At 36.9% G+C, this 17,199-nt stretch overlaps 1 protein-coding gene across 16 annotated transcripts in view; it reads right to left on the bottom strand.

Annotated features, from left to right (window-relative positions):
• Window positions 1-17,199, bottom strand: part of RALGAPA1 (Ral GTPase activating protein catalytic subunit alpha 1) — a 140,527-nt gene that overhangs the window by 58,380 nt on the left and 64,948 nt on the right. For all 16 annotated transcript variants that reach the window (XM_032692466.1, XM_032692463.1, XM_032692455.1 and 13 more), the window contains 6 exons: window positions 16,775-16,833; window positions 13,238-13,346; window positions 6,528-6,638; window positions 5,525-5,593; window positions 3,608-3,742; window positions 2,705-2,888 (listed from right to left, as the gene is read on the bottom strand). In XM_032692466.1, coding sequence (XP_032548357.1) covers window positions 2,705-2,888; window positions 3,608-3,742; window positions 5,525-5,593; window positions 6,528-6,638; window positions 13,238-13,346; window positions 16,775-16,833 — 667 coding nt within the window. The remainder of the gene's footprint in view (window positions 1-2,704; window positions 2,889-3,607; window positions 3,743-5,524; window positions 5,594-6,527; window positions 6,639-13,237; window positions 13,347-16,774; window positions 16,834-17,199) is intronic.

Genomic DNA, 17,199 nt, shown 5'->3' on the forward strand with positions numbered 1-17,199 from the left:
ATTTCCCCAAGTCGAACCTGTTTTGCCTGTGATGGTAATTGGTGAGTGATCTCTCCCCATCTTTATCTTGACCCATGAGCCTTTCACTATATTTTCTTTCCCCTGTTCAGCTGAGGAGGGTAGTAATGGAGCAGCTCTGGTGGGAAGCTGGCATCCAGCCAGGGTCAAACCACCACACACAGACAGCAATTGTAAGCCTGTACTGTAGCTAGAGTAGGTTGTTGTCGATACTAGCTAGAGGAACAGTTCATCAGCCTTCTTGTAAACAAGGCCAGTGATTCTTTAGACATATGAAAGCACCATAGACTTGCTGTCTGCAAGTTCAGATGATGCAGTAGAAGCTTCCTAATGATGTCTTTACTGTCAGCTGCTAAAAGTTCATTCTGGTCTAAATATAACAGTTTAATATGCTTAACACCTCATTTCAAAGTTATTCTTTGTGTATCTTATACTGAAATCTACCACTTCATCTGAAGCCTACAGAAAGGAGAACAATTTCACAGATAACCTTAGGTACAAGAGATTCCTTGTGAGAGACAGAACTTGACAACTCACTGAAAAAAAGAGGCCAATAGTCATCTTCTTTCTCCACACCACCTATTTCCAGAGGATTTAAGAAATCTTTGCCCTGCTGTTTATTGTATGGCTTGCTCCAGCGTCTCAGTAGATCCTGCCCCCAATACACAGTCCCTAAAAGTCCCGTATCTTCATGGTCTCATACCACATCATGTTGTGGCTAAATGTCCACAAAACTTGTGATGGATCTGACCTTGAACAGGAGGAGGCATAACAGGGTACATAGATCTCATCCTTTAAAGCACCCTGTCTTTAGAATTCTGGCATATTAGTACTTTCAGCTTTACTTGTGACCTAGGAGCCTAGCAATTCCCACCCTGCCTTTGTAGAACTTCCCTGATTTCCCTACAGCTGCTGCCCTGCTCATTTCCATTTCTTCAAAAAAAAAGTACTCTTTTACTCTACTAAAAGAGGTTGACTCATTGGCATACTGTTCTGCTGCTAGCTTGTACTAATTGACCCTCTGTCTTGATTGAGTCCCAGACTAGTTGTTATCCACTAGTTTTACTCCTCTCACTCCTCCAACAATGCCAGGGAGAACAGATGCTCTGTGATCGGTCAAGCATTGTCAGTTTTATTCTCTGCCTGGCAATGGGTACTAGGAGTGCCAAGGTTACAAGACCAGGGTTGCATTATAATAGTGTAGTCTGCCAATTAAATTTCACAGTCTGACTTATAATTCCAGAGCCCTGAAACTTAATTTATCTGGAGAGATAAAAGAAGCATCTGAGATTACTTTTATTAAGAAATTTAACAAGAAATCATAAAAGAACAGATCACGGTCGGAAATGCAAAATGAAGATATCAATGCTAAGGCTTTGTGCAACTGTATTCATTTAAAGAGAAAGCTATTCAGGGTTGTCTTTTCAGATTGCCAGATTAAAAAAGGCACACAGCATTTGCTGCTAACCCATAATTACAGATTATTACAGAATACAAAAGATGCCAGGCATGAAAAGCTACTACAATTCACTACACTGTAATAGAACATGCAGTGGAAGTTAATTTTGGCAAATGCTTTAAATATTAGCTTTACATAATATGTATAGGTGAGACTGTAATTAGGACAGAATGAATACTTCGAAGCCTCTTTCATTCTGACCCAGCAGATGATTACTTTTTACTAATAAGACCACAGCCATTTGACGAAAAGCCAACTATATTACCTTGCTTCATTCTTCAGTAAATTTAATAATTACAGCTCCTCCTGCCAATAGTTCTCAAATCAGACTTGTTCAATCCAATACTGAGCTTATTAGGGGACAACCCTATGTTTAGAATTCTTTGGCCAAAAAAAGTACTTGAGGATGATGAAGCATGCCTTAGACAAGGGCACAATGATTAGCCATTTTCTCTACATAAAAAACAGCACGTAGTCACTGCAGACCACAAAATCACCTGCTGTTAGCACACAGCTGCTACAAAGAGCTGCTGCATTTATCTGGTTCTTAATACCCTTAAGGAAGCCTAAATGGAACAACTTAATACAGAGGGAGAATAGCACTACACAGAATTTCTCATATCTTAATCTCATCTTTTTCAATTTTCTTCCCAATGTAGCCATTTGGTATTTACTAGATACACTGCATAAAACATGGTACTCCTCTGCAGCACAGTTTCCAGATTCTTTATTTCTGAGTAGTGAAGAAAATGTTAATTCCCAGGTCTCCTAAGGTTCTAAGCAGATGAGAGAATATTTCTCTCTTTTTAGACAACTCTGTGATTTTAGCCAATGTAAAGAAATTGACAACAAATTATGATAGGCTACAAAAATTGAAAGAAAGCATTCAATATTGCAAGTTCAGACAGGAAAAAAAATCCAAAATATTCTTATAAAAAGAAGCAAAATTAAGAAAAAAACAAATTAATTTATTGAAACTAAAATGCAAAGTTACATTTATCCATGTTGCAGTACTCAACACTTTTTGCTGATGAACAGAGCACGAAGAATCCATATCATATAGATCTTAGTGTTGTTCAAAACATACTTATTTGAGTTAATCGAACAGCAATTGCTCAAAATGACGTTTGCTGTAGCTGAAAACATATGCTTTAGACCAACACTTCAAGACTGCAAACCAAGACAAAATATTTTTGAAAGAAAATGTATTTAGGCAATTTGACAAACCTTCAGTGACTGGCTGAAGTTTAGAAGATCTCTCTGAGTCTGGAGAATGCAGTGGTTCTGGTTCCTTTAAGCTTTCTAAATGCATAAAAGGATCGTAATCCATACATGCCAGATCAGAAAGGCTTAGAGGAAAATATTTAGGGTTGCTAAAACATTGAGACCCGTAGACACATCCATGTAGAACCTAGAACAAAACCAGAATTTCGTTACATTACCTACTGAAATTCCTACTTCATAGTTTTATAAGAAATTAAGTTTATTTTTATTTACATTTTTAAATTGATTTGTTAGAATCAGGTAGGTAGGACCAAATGTCAGAAAATTTTAGATGCTTAATGTTTACAGAAACAAACCTTGGTCTGCAAAGAAAATTCTTAAAAGAGTTTCTGCACCAAAGTGGAACATAACAATAAAGAAACAAAACTCATAAATCATTAAGCTACCTTTATTTTTAGATCTTCTATCTTCTTTAATTACATATGCTAGGTCTAAGCTGCTAGAGCTTTTAATCCCCTTCCCTTGAAAAAAGAAAAAACCCCTATCTTTCTTCTGTATTCCTAAAGACAGTAATAATAACTTAGTGCTTTTTGCTTTGCTGATTGCTAACTGAAATTTCTTGGTTTATAAGTTTTGTCTTATGTATAGCTAGTCTTCTACAATACAAGCATCTGCAATCAATGACATACAAAAAAAAGTCTTGGTTAAACATCCAAAACATAAAATAAAATCATCAATTCCAAATATACCAAAGGTCAAGCTGTTACAGTGAAATGTACAAGAACTGAGTCAGCACTCCACATTTCAGCAGTTGAATGGCAGTCAGCTTACAGAAAATTTTTGACTTCATTTCCATGAAAACTGACACTACCTCCATATGTACAAAGCTAGTAAAGAAACATGTACCTTATATATACAGTTAAGAACGGATCTTTCAGTCTTATCATTTTCTGCTCCTGTAGCATGAAGAGGCTGCAGCAAAGTCTTTAATGGCAAGGCCATTATCCAATCCAATAAGCACAGAAGTAAAGAAACCACCAACTGGAACAAACACTTTCAATTACAAATCAATTAAACCAACACCTGTTACTTCATATTTATCACTTTATTTTATTTCTCTGTTCTGCTTTCTTTTCAATTCAGTAGAGTCAACCTGCTGCAGTAATGGCAGGTCACGCTTGTTTAACCACTGTATGTTCAAAACTTATGACGTCAGTAAAAATTTTGGCTACTGAGGTATTTAACAAAGACCATCCATTCAACAATTTCTCATCATGGTAAGACTGTGAGCAGATACTATACAGATAGATAAGACGATACTCTCGGTTTTCAAAATTGATTTGTAGGGTGCTATTTTTAAATTGAGAGATAACGCAGATCCAAATTAAGGCTGCTGCGCCACTGTGCACATAAATTTCACTGTAAAGTGAATCACGGATTACACAAAATGGAACTAATTCATCTGCATTTAGTGCTTTATAAATAACACAGAATTTCCTTCACAACATATCAGTAATGTTATGCAGCACCAGGTGTCATCTGAAACTAAATCCAACTAACTTGAGTAGGCTACTCAGTCAGCAAAAGAATCAACTCCCTCTCAGGGATGCTCTTAAAGACTGTAGAACAGAATTAGATTAAGACACACATCCACACCAAATTATTAATAACTTACTGACTTCCAATAATTATTTTTAATTTTTAAAACTTAGCCGTGGAAGAGAAAACAACTCAGATAAATAGCTGCAAGATTCTCTAAAATATTTACCAAGTTAAATAGAAGTCTTTCAAAGAAAATCCACTTACTTACTAAAAAAATGACACAAACATAACACTCATTTCACATTATGCATTACAAGTTTGCTTCTCAGAAACACCTAATGATGAAGGGCTGAGTCTTTTTATATTAAACCAATTTTTAAGAAACCCATTAGGACTACGTTTGTCATAATAGGTATGACAATTTTTTATATGGTATTTGATGTATAATGATCAACATTAGTTCACGCGGAAACTGTCAATTATGGGAAGCATCCCTAAGTGGAAAAGTGGCAGCCTGGCATATGACTGTAGTCTACAACAGCCCCTGACTCTCTGCAAACAGACGAGAGGTTAAACAGAGCTCTGGAGGCCAAAATGAGCAACAGATGAACTCCAGCTCCTGTGAGAATGGTAGCCCAGAATGATGGAGCTGTCAGCAACAAACTGAACCAAAGTGCCCAAATTTAAATGACCATTGAGTCCCACAGCCCCAGAGAAAAGCCAAATAATTCAGAAGAGACACAGCTTTCAGGAGGCAGAAAGTACTAACGTGAGTACCAGATAAAGAAAGATCTCAGCAAGGGAACTCAGGCCCACTGAAAACACAAACAGCAATCATTTTGAAGGACGATGATAATCAAATTCACTTGAACATTACAGGCTATCTTTCTTAAGAATGTACATATTATGGAAACACCAAAAAAATCTTAACCTTGTAAATGTTTTGCAATGTACTCTCTACAAGTATATATGAGAGTATATTTTCCCTATAAGACAAGTTCGAACATTCTGCATTAATTTGCTTGTAAGTTCACCGAGGATAAGGAAAAAGGAGACTTTCTAATTACTGAAAACAATCAATCTTGATTAATTTTAAATGCATATTTTCCCACCAGAACTCCACTTGGATAAACAATATTGCTGTAATTCTAGGATGACTATACTGTATTATATGTAAAAAGCCTAATCCCTGATTTAAAACAGCTTTAATTTTGAAACAAAGTTTTGTCATGCACCTTTGTAATTAAACTGACATATTAAGAAGAAATGAAAAATACTCACCCTCTTGTCCTGTTCATAAGAGGAAGCTTCTGTACTGGGTAGTAGATGTGTAATAGTTGCTATCAGAATCTGGGGAAACATATCATATTTATTTTAAAATATAACCTAAATATTAAAATTTAAAATAATTTTTAAAGCAGGTAAATGTGACATGATACTAGATTCATGGTTAAATTCTATTAAAGTTATTTTGAGACAAATTACAGTATTCTTTTCCAATTTTTTTAAATAAAAAACTTTTAACTGAGTTTTGCAGAAGACATTGAGGGAATATGTTCTTCTTGACTGACGTCAGTGCATTAAGGACAATGAAATTACACAGCTACCCCAAATATTCAGATAAGAAGAGAACCTGATTCCACACACTCATAGGGCGCTGGTTTGTGTATGGGGTTGTGTTCCATTATTTCTTAGAACTGTTAGAATTCGTAAACACCCTCTTTTCTCTTGATCAAAAATATGATTGCAGAGGACCAGAAGAAATGTTTGCTATACCTCTTAAGAAGCTTTCACATGATTCCCTTTCCAGTTACCTGGAGATCTCTGTCTTTTCTCTGTGGTTTGGACTCACAGAAGCCATAATCTATTTCCTTGTTATGGGAAGTATATATAAAATAATTATTTTTGCTTTAAACTGAAACTCTTTAATGGATATGAAAAATATAATGCCAGATCCATATTTTAAGTAATCACTTTCTCACTAAACTTAAATAAACATATTTGAAGATATTTAATATTAAAAAACCTTGGACTTTATTGACAACATTCTCATGTAATTTTTTCTCTGAGAAAAAACAGGCATGATACAAGCACATTACATGCTAGAATCAGAGTCAGGAAGTAAGCATGCTGCAAATCCCTACTGCTAGTGTTAAGTAAGATTATGTTTATACTAATTCAATATTTTGTGAAATGCAATTGTCAGTATTTTAATTTCAGGGAAATATATTTTACTGTTTCCTTTAAAATAATTAAAAATTTCAAGTTTACAAAAATTGCTTACTTGAATAATCCGTAAAGGTGAATCAGCTTGATACAGTTGAAGTCTATGCACATAATGTATCAGCATGTTCAGCATACTGCAGGCAACTTGGGCTACTGTTTTATTTGGAAACTAGAAAAGAGAACACAGCACAGCAACGATGATGAAATGATTTCATGTAAGAGTACATTAGGTGGTAGGGTGGTCACAAATTTCAGTAACAGTTCTATAAATATAGTTCCTTAAGTACTTATTTACCAGGGGAACAGAGTTAAATTTCAGAAAACTTAAAAGGAATTATTTACTCATAAACAAATGTTAGCAGCTAACATGAAAGGTTTGGGGCAGACAACCAGTGAGTTGCATACAATGAGGAAAAGGGGAGAGGAATCTCCTAACTTCAGACTGGTTAGTACAATATCATGAAGCCAGGAAGAAAGAATTCATTTTGTGTTAATTTAATACTTTTTAATATTAATGAATCACTGCAAAAAACCCAAAGATTCAATTCTGAAATCAGAGGTCTTTGCTGAGAACCAAGGCAAGTGAAGAGCCACATACCCCAACTGCAGCCTATAGTACTGAATGCAAGACTAACTTTTCTGCTGTTTGCTAGCAACTGCTGTGTCCAGTGCTTGTTTGAATGGAAATGAATGCACCTTTGGCTTCTGTGCTTAACTGTGCTTTTCTCTGTTATCATTTAAAGGCAGGAGGATGTTGCTGCACTGGAGCCTGCGCCTTCCACAGTTACAGTGCTGGTCAAAGCAGAAGGGAATGCATTTGTACAATTAATTCCCAGCCTTAGGAGGAGATGTACACTCTGTTCCACACTCTTAAGTGGGAAAACAAAGAGATTAAAAGATGAGGATGTGTTTCCCTAAATTGTTAATGCACAGGACATGTAATTGAGGTTTCTACTTTCATTGCACTTGCTTTAAAACATTAAGCTGTACAGCAAACGACATGGACAAAGTTAATGCAGGAATTTACTTGTAAAATTATTAAAAAAATAGTTTACTTGTTTTAATCTCACTTTATTCAGCGGTGAAGCTGTCACAGGTATGTGCTGCAAGGTGGCTGTCTACCTCTGAACTCAGAAAGAAGCAATTATGCTGCAAAAATACTTAGATTTAATTTCTTGGCTTTGTAGACTGTTTTCTTACTCAGTCCAGTTCTATTAACCCTTCAGAGAAGGATACATCTCACAGACCTTAAAAAAAAATAAATCTTAAAGAAAGCTAAAATACCTGGGCAACGAAGCCTAAGCAGAAAATTAAAGACTTCCGAATAAAATTTTTGAATGGCAAAAAGTTAAAGGTGGAAAATACACTGGAAGAATACTCTGTTCTGGGTCAGCTTCTTATCAAAGCAGAGCTATCCATTTTTACATTTAAAAGAAATGGTACAAGCATAAAGAAAAGTATGGAGTATGAAGCTTTAATTAATGCTTTTTGTGGTATCTATATAAGCATAAAGAAAGACTATGAATGGTTCTTGTAAGTCATCCACAGAGACAGAAATCAGAGTACACAATGGGTAGTTAATTCTTATTCTGACTTTCCCTGTTTCTCAGTGGAAGCAGTTTCATGTTATTGTCAGCTTTTAATTAAAAACATAGCTAACACCTCACATCTGCAAGTCTTCCCAGAGCTTATGACAAGTATACCATTATTTTTTATCCCTCATGAGACAGCCTCTCTTTATGCTGTGAAAGTACTCTGTAAGAGCACAGTAAGCAGGGTATAGATTCTAATGCTCAAGCTTGAGTGACAACCAGAAAAAAATTAAATAAAACTGAAAGCATAACAATTTGATTACAGAACTTGAGATCAAATCCAGATTGCTGAAAACATCCTTAAAAGCTTGCAGGAAACCCCCGAAGTCACTGGAGAAGACAAATGGAGTGGACAAACTGGAGTAGCTTAATACAAAGCATCCAAATGACTGAATGTAAGAAAAAATTACCTGAGAAAGAGACCTAGAGACTTTCCAGAGTCATTGAATAATCAGCCATTCACTACTTAAAAACAGGAAACATTTCGGTTTTTAATTTTTACAGTTTTTTTTAAAGAAGCTCATCAGGCTCTAAAATGAAGATGAATGAATGAATGATTTGTAAGGTTGGTTTATGCAGCCTTTCTGTTCTTTGGTTGAAAAGAATTTTATTTTTTTTAATTTAAGAAAAGAATAAAAGTCAGTGGAGACATAAATTTCACATTAAGATGAAGGGTATAAAGTAATGAATATGAATAAATTTAAAACCTAATCTTGTGCACTCAAGTTTTCTTATTCATGGGAAGAGCATCAGGCGAGAAGTTTTGATCAAGAATATGGGGATTGGCTGAAACAGATCAAACTCTTCATTTGCTTCAGAAAGCTGTCAATATATCACACTTCAAAAGAATGTTGTCCTGGTTTCAGCTAGGATAGAGTTAATTTCTTCTCAGTAGCTGTTACAGTGCTCTATTTTGGATTCGGAATGAGGAGGATGTTGATAACACACTGGTGTTTTGGTTTTTGCCGTCCTGTTTATCCTAAGTCAAGGGCTTTTTCTTGTCTCATGCTCTGCCAGTGAGGAGGTATGCAAAAGAAACTGGGAAGGGTGACCTGGCCAAACAGGTAGCACAGGAGCTAGTGGGGCTTGCTGACAGAGCTTTAAAGTAACTTGGAAAGGGGAAGTGGACAAAACTGGGCTTGCCAGTGATGAGAGATGGGGCGGTGTGCCAAAACTTGAGAAAACAAGAACTAATAGGATCCCTCAATCTGCCTCATGAAGTGCTGGCTACAGTGTACCACACCTTAAATGTTTCTACACCACTGTAGACAGCATGAGGAACCAACAAGAGGAGCTCGAACTTTGGCCCAGTCCCTGAGATCTGACAGCATTGGCATAAGTGAAACCTGGTGGGATGAGACCTATGACTGGAGTGCCCTGTTGGACAGATACAGGCTCTTCAGGATGGATAGGCAGGGCAGAATAGGCAGAGGGACTGTATCTAATAGAAGGGTTAGAACATATGGAGCTCACAATTGGCAACGGCACAGTTTGGCACAGTTGAGAGACTCTGAGTAAGAACCAAGGGGTAAACAAATAATTTGGGAGTCTGCTATAGACCTCACAGACAGGATGATGATGCCAACAAATTATTCCTTGAAGAACTAAGGGACACTTCCAAGTCAACTGTTCTTACCCTTCTAGGACTTCAACTTGCCAGAAATCAACTGGGAGCATCACACACCTGGTACAACATGGGACAGGAAATTCCTAAAAATTCTGGATGACAACTTTATGGAACAGATCCTAAGGGAGCTGACTTGGAAAGATGCTCTCATTGATCTGCTGCTTGTCAACAGAGTGGATCTTGTGAATGAAGTGGAGATTGGTGTTAATGAAGGTCTATTGCTTTCTGGACATTAAATCATGAGTTTAACCTTGTCCATACTTGCAAATAATGTACGTTTAGCTCTCATTCAACTAAGCTCGTACAACACAATTTTGTGATGTATCTACAGCATGTTTAAGAGAAGCATAACAAAATCATGAGATGCAGGGGTCTGGACGGCTGGTTAGGATCCTTTGTGCTCAGACTTCAGCAGAGGTTAATGCAGACACAGCAGTATTACCACATTGCTGGGAGAAGCACTAGCTATATCCAAAGCGAGCTGCTGAACTGCAGCTCTGAATATGCTTCTGGTATTCCAAAAATAGGAATATAATTGCTGCTAACATTTCTATTCAATGTTATTTGCTCAACTGAACTTATCAGTAAGTTGGACTAGGACTAAAGCTCTCTATCCATTCATTTCTCCTGAAAATAAGAAAATAATCCATTCTGGAAGTCCAAACCTCTGACAACTTGGTAGCCAGGAGATTGCTTGGGTAACAAATTAGAGGTAATTTGTTTCTTCCATGACATATTCATGAACTTTTCATTTTACTATTAAACTCAATTGGGAATGTATGCCACTGCTCAGAACAGGAAAAAAGCCAACATGGTTTGGATGTTTTAGCCAACACAAAGCAAAACAAAGTAGAAATATAAAAATCTTTCTTCTCCCATTCAAGAAGTAATTTATGTTCTACGTAAATGAGATAGAAATAATTATGTAAAAATGAGATATGTATACGTCAAAGAAAAAGAAGAGAAATCGCTATGAATTTCAGGATTAAAAATAGTTCAAATGTTGATAAATTGCAGAAGCAAGATGAAAACATCATTTGCCTAATATCAAACCTGACAGAAACTTGATAAAATGCAAGAGTTAAGGGATATTAAAAAACAAGGGGAAAACCCTGGAAGAGAGTATTAGTGGAGCTGCAAAGAATGAGTGTGACTTTGCAAAACAGGAAATTGCAATTTAGAGTCTAATACTAAAAGCCCTGCAGCTACCCATTTTAGATGTAGACTCAAAACCTGCATCACGAGATGTGATGAGCTGATCTGCTATGATATTTTTCAGATTACCATTGCTTAAAAGAAAGTAATAGTCCCCAACATCTGACAGAAGTCATGTATAACAAGTGTACTACAATTTTTATCAATCTGTATATATACAAAGACTAGACTATTTATTGAATTTTGATGCAAAGAGCACATAGAAAGGTTCTGAAAATAAATGGAAATAAATTGAAAATATTTGAAAAGTTGAAGCTATTTCTCACAAACATGCAAATTTGCAAAATGCTAAAAAATTATATGTTTTTACAAATATTACTCTATAAAACAAGAACAAATATGAAAAAGATGTAAAATAGTAGGAAAACAAAAACATTTATCCAGAAAAAAAAAAAAGCCCAAAGAGTCCAGCTCCTGGAATAAGTGTAGAAAAGCACTGCCACAACAAATTAAACATCCTCCAGTGCCTTCCAGGCATGCAGCATAAGTACTCTACATTTCTTTCTAAATATCTAGGCAGGACTAAGAAACAATACTGCATAATGCAGGGACTCTCAAACTCAGAAGTGAACATGCACAGAATGTCATGAAGCTATGGGCATAATGGGATTTGGCTGGTGGGGGCAAGAAGAGAGCAGGTGAGCAAGGAGCACAAGAAGCTTTGGAAAACTTCTGCTTGGCCTTTGCACTTGCCACCTTCCCACTTTCTTTCCTGGTCCCCTCTTACACTGGATGCTCTGCTCAGTCAGTAGCCAAAGACTACAAGGCAACAACTTGGCTTGGGACAGACTTTCTGCATACATGGTAGATGGCTCCCAAAACTGGGATTCCTTCCAATGTCCCCTCTACCCTGACCTCTTCCTTTTGCCAAGTGGCAACAGAATGCACCACGGAGGTTTAAGAGTACTGGTAGCCCAGGATGCCAATTAGTGAGGCATGTGAGTAACTTGGACAACCACGGCTAGCCTAGGCAGAAGACACAAATGCTGCAGAAGGAAAAACTCCAACACTTTTGCAGTCCAGTGTCTTTGTATGGTTCTCTGCTGAGTGTATATGGCAAGGTTTTGGTAACAGAGAAGCTACAGGGGATTCTCTGTGAGAAAAGGCTAGGTACTGCCCCATGCCAGAAAAAGCAGGTTCCAGCCAGCTCTGCAATGGACCCACCAAAGAACAGCTGAGCCCATCTGCCAAGTATGTGGCGACTTTGTGAAAACATATCTAAGAAAGGGTAAATATGCCACACAGGCACAGAATGGAAGACCTGGAAAACAAAAAAAAAAAAAGAAAGGAATGACAAACAGTAGACAAACACAAAGGTCAGAGAAGGAGGAAGGGGAAGAGGTGCTCCAGATGCTAGAGCAGAGATTTCCCTGTAGCCTATGGAAAAGACCATGCCAAAGGAGATCCACACTGGAGCACCCTGCACTGCAGCACTGGATATTTCTTGAGGGCTGTCTGTGGGCAGTCCACAGACAGTCCAAACAGGAGGCTTATCCTGAAGGACTGCAGCCAGTGAAAGGAGGGAGGAAGAAGTAGCAGATAGTAACTGTTGTGTACTGACCATAACTCCCCGTTTCTCATCTGCTCTGTACTACTTGAGGGGGGTAGAGGGAGGTAGAGGAGTTGGAAACGAAGGAGTGAAGCTGAAAGGGAAGGCTGGGAAAGGTGACATTTTAAATTCTGTCTTTGCTTCTCACTGCCGAAATTATTTTAACTAGCAATAAATTAAGTTAACTTCCCTAACTCAAATCTGTTTTGCCCATGATGGTAGCTGGTAAGCAATCTTCCTGTCTTCATCTTGACCCATAAGATTTTTCATGCTGTTTTGTCCCTGTCCTGTTGAGGAGGGGTAATGAGTGAGTGGATGGGTGGAAGTTTGGCCCTTACTTAAGGTTAATCCACCACAGGCTCCTGGATCTAGTTACAAACAGATGCAGAAAACCCTAGTGGAAGTTTGGGTCTAGGATGTGGGAAGGGGTATAACTGGACAAAGCCAGACAGATAGTAGTGCTTTCACTGAAATCTGAATTGCAAGGATTATTAAAGGAAGATGGGGTGATGGACAAACTACTATGGTCCAAAGGGTAGAGGTTAAAGAGGTATATTAAGATAAAGATCCACTATCTTATCTCCCAGCACACCTTTCCCTCCAAACTTAAAGAAGGGTAAAGAACTCTTGACAGTTCAGAGATCCACTAATTAAACTGAATTCACTCTTTTGTAAGGATTGCAAATGAGACCGAAATAAGGATGCTAAAATGTGATCATGACTTTGAAAAGACAAAATATCTTTACACATCAAGTCAGTATACATTGTAAAAGTTTGTCTCTCACCTTTAAAGAAACACAAATCACATTCAATGCTTCCTTGATCTGAGGATGATGTGATTCATGAACGAGCTCCTCACAGATCCAAATACCAAGGCTGCAAAGTGCAACACATCTGTAAAACGACATTGGAGGACAAGTGTTGAGAAACATTCTACAAGAATGTGCAATTTTTATGATTTATTATGCCTTGCTAAAGACACATAACAACAAATATGTTTTTAGTATTTCCAAAAGAAGTACACAAAAACCTTTACAGTGCTGTAACATATAAAAATGAGCAAAAAATCTGAAGTACCCTGGTGAAGGCAGAGGAAAGGACAGAGGAAGCACCCTTCTGAGCAACTGAAAAATCCAAAAGATATCAAGAACTCCTGCATCTCTATGTGCTTTTTTGATTAAAGCTACTACCTGAAATCAATGCATGAGAAATTCTTATATTTTCTTAAGACAAAGTAAAAATTGCGGTGGAAGGTTCCTCCGTTCCAACATAAGAGCTGCTTGTATTTATTTAGAGCTTCTGAGACACAGAGACAAGAGAGGGAAATGTTACTTGTTCATAAATGTTTACATTGTTTTAGATTGACAATAAATAAGGATGAATAGAGGAGGGGTAAATGAATGCTATAGACAGTATACATAGTGTGATTAAGTATTTCAACTTCTGTTGTTTCTTCATTTAAATCAGGAAATAGAAGTGTAAAGGTAAAGGGTATTTAGGTAAATGTGTTCAAATCAGCAAAGATGGATGATATTTGTTCAGAAATGTTAAGGAGCTAGCTTAAGCCATCTCTGAGTCATTAGTAATTATCTTCTGGAACCCAGTCTGCAAATATTTTAGGAAAAACTTAAGAATTCAAAATCCTCTGGATAAAATTAGAGAGCAATCCAAAATCAACAACATGAAAGCTGGTCACGTAAACTGCAACCATTACAGGTGGGAGGGAAAAATCATGGGCTAGAATAGGAACAGAAGTGGCTATGAAGCCTGTGCTGCAGAAAAAGGGTTTTAAGGCTACACAGAATCATGAAAATGCTTACAGGTAGCAAAATTACATACAGGATCAATTCTACATGGTAGTGTAAAACCACCCAGTTTTGTACATTGCCACTGAGAGAATAACTGCAAGACTGCCTCCAGAACATTTTGATTAAACCAGTTTTCGAATAAAAACAAGACTGATGGAATCTAGGAAAAAAAGTGATAAAAATAATAAACAACTTTGGGAAATATTGCATATGGAGGAAAAGTTGAAGGGCATACTGAGTACAGATCACAATTTAAAAAGGAAATGGTTAGAAATCTTCTGATGTGCAGTAAGACACATAAAAATTTAATTTCCACTAGAAAAGATTATTCCCGTATACTGGTCATAAATCCAATCTCACTGTAAAAATTAAGTAAGTATTGGAATAATCTAAGATCTTTGTAATTTTCTTCTTAGAGAAAATTTTCAGGACAATTTACTACTACAAGTTTCTACTGCAAGCTACTCCCAGGAATGTTTTTAACACACTCCAGCCTCAGAGGACGTGGAGCAATCTACACTTCTGCTATGTCCATAGTATGTGTTTTAATTCTTTCTGACAAATCCATGCTATATTCTTATTTTCTTTTTAACAATAACTGTAGACAGTTTGTCTAAAGTGACTCAAAAAAAAAAAATCTTTAGTATACAGAAGAGTAGACAATTCTAAGTGTGTGTTACTATTTAAGTTTTCTTCATGCTACTGAGAACCATTCCACATCCAGTGATATACTGATGTGCAAAATATCTAGAGTCTGGGAGGTTTCTACTAAGAATGCCAGTTTTGTTATCATTATTCAGAATAGTCTCTGAAAAATTGTGTAATAATGTGGTCACAATGTTATTATTAAAGAATCACAGCCTGTTAAGGTTGTGATTGCTGAGCACAAGCAGAAAAAGTCCATCAACCTGTCACTTCTTTTTCAGACTGTTGGCAGCAGGAGAGGTATTTGATTAATATAGTTCTTATTCTTTAGAGATGGAGATCTGAGAGTAGAACATATTTCAGATAAGTACTTCCCTGAAGACTAGTTGGGTCAAAACACAAAACACTGAGCTTCTATGGAAGTGATAAGGAACAGAGATTTATAGCTTGGGTATATATATGTATATTATATATATAATCTCTCAGACTTACTATAGATACACAAAGCTTGTGTATCTATGTTCCAAGTACCAGCTATGTACCTATGTTCTCTCCTAGGAAATTGCAAAGACAATTAAGCCTCTACTAGTGGCTGAGCTGATGTAGCAAAACTGTAATGCAGATCCCAAAGACAACCTCAGAGTGTGACCCCTATGAATTCTGTACTGCTGAAAGGCTGGGCATGCACATATACACTCCTATACACTCCTATACACACACCCTCATAGCCAGACAGGATATGGGGATGTGCAGCATGTTCTCTTCCTCTTCCCAGTCACACTGCCAGAACTGAAGATGCCCATACAGTGTGCCTCAGTGCCATGGGATCAGAAACAATATTATGAACCAAGTGGATTTAAATCACTTTTTTTCAAAAGCAAAATGGAGTTATGCTTTTCAGAAATCAGTTTTGTAAAGAACAGGAAAAATGAAATTAACATGATCTCAGAACATTCCCTCCTTCCCCTGTGTTGAAAGATATTATCAGATCAAGTGAAGAAACGGGCGGGCTGATGAAAACCGCCCTTGATTTTCCAACAAAACATTTAAAGGTTCAATAAGCTGATCTTTCCAGGCTTGTAGTTTTTCAGGTACATAGTTTTAGTATTTTTAAGTGACAATATATATTAGTTGGACATATATATACATTATTCCCAAACACGTAAGGCACACAAGTATGCTCTTCCTCAGTAGGTGTTACAGACTCCTGTTCCGATCCCATAGGCAGGACTCTAAGTGAAAGCCTCTGAGGATGGGTAAGGAGGAACAAAATCCTAAACAGATTAAGAAATAGAAAACCGATAACTATCCTCTCTGAAGTCCCCTACTTGATGAAAATGCTTAGGTTTAAGCATCAGAGCAACCATTCCCAGTTTAATGTTTAGCTCAATATTTTCTGCTTCTTGTCCATACCATAAAAAAAAAAAAGCTCCTTTATATTGTATTGTTTCTGTCTGTTTTTCAAATTAAATCATGTGGTCCAATAAAAAATAACTATACCTTCCCCTTATAAATAGTCTTGTCTTCAATGAAAGTAAAAAAATGCCTCTATGGTATGGAAAATCCCTGAGCTGAACACCGGGGTAGGCTGGGAAAGCATACAGCTTATTCTCTTACCCATATTTACACTCTTTCCTATCAACCACTATCAGAGAAAGGATATTGGATTAGACCAGCCCAGTCTGTTCTTTTAATATCTCTATTACAAACAATTTCAAATTCACATGGTGGATCATAGTTTTGTGGTGAAGAAAATCATTAATAAAATGCACACAAACTTTTACTTTAAGATTTCAAATATATCCACCTCAAAACAGTCTAATCAAGAAAAAAATCTATTAATTTAGAAGCTCTTTTTATATGACCTACCGTGCAGGACCAGACGGCTCCTCTCTTGCTGAACTTAACACAGTTTTAATTATGAGTTCCTAAAACAAAGCGGAAAACACTCATTGATTTACCCATAACTCCATAACATGAAGCATCAGAAAATCAGAATTTTATTACAGTGCACACAGGTATGTTGCTTAGCTAAGTCTCTAGGTTCTGGACAGATGAATTGTTTGCTTACCACTACTCCAAACTTCTAGTCTGTCTCCGATGCTCATTATTGTGCTACCCCAAGAATATCCCACAAGTTTCTGCCCTAATTTCTGTTGATGAACCATTTATCCAATTTTTGTCGAAACATTTCCACAAAATATCAACAAGGGACTCCTTGAAGCTAGCTTCTGTGAATAGTGCTGACGGATATGACAGAAAGCATCTACTACTTCCAGATTTAAACAAGCATT

This window comes from Chiroxiphia lanceolata, chromosome 6, assembly GCF_009829145.1.
Source record: "Chiroxiphia lanceolata isolate bChiLan1 chromosome 6, bChiLan1.pri, whole genome shotgun sequence".
Lineage (NCBI taxonomy): Eukaryota > Metazoa > Chordata > Aves > Passeriformes > Pipridae > Chiroxiphia > Chiroxiphia lanceolata.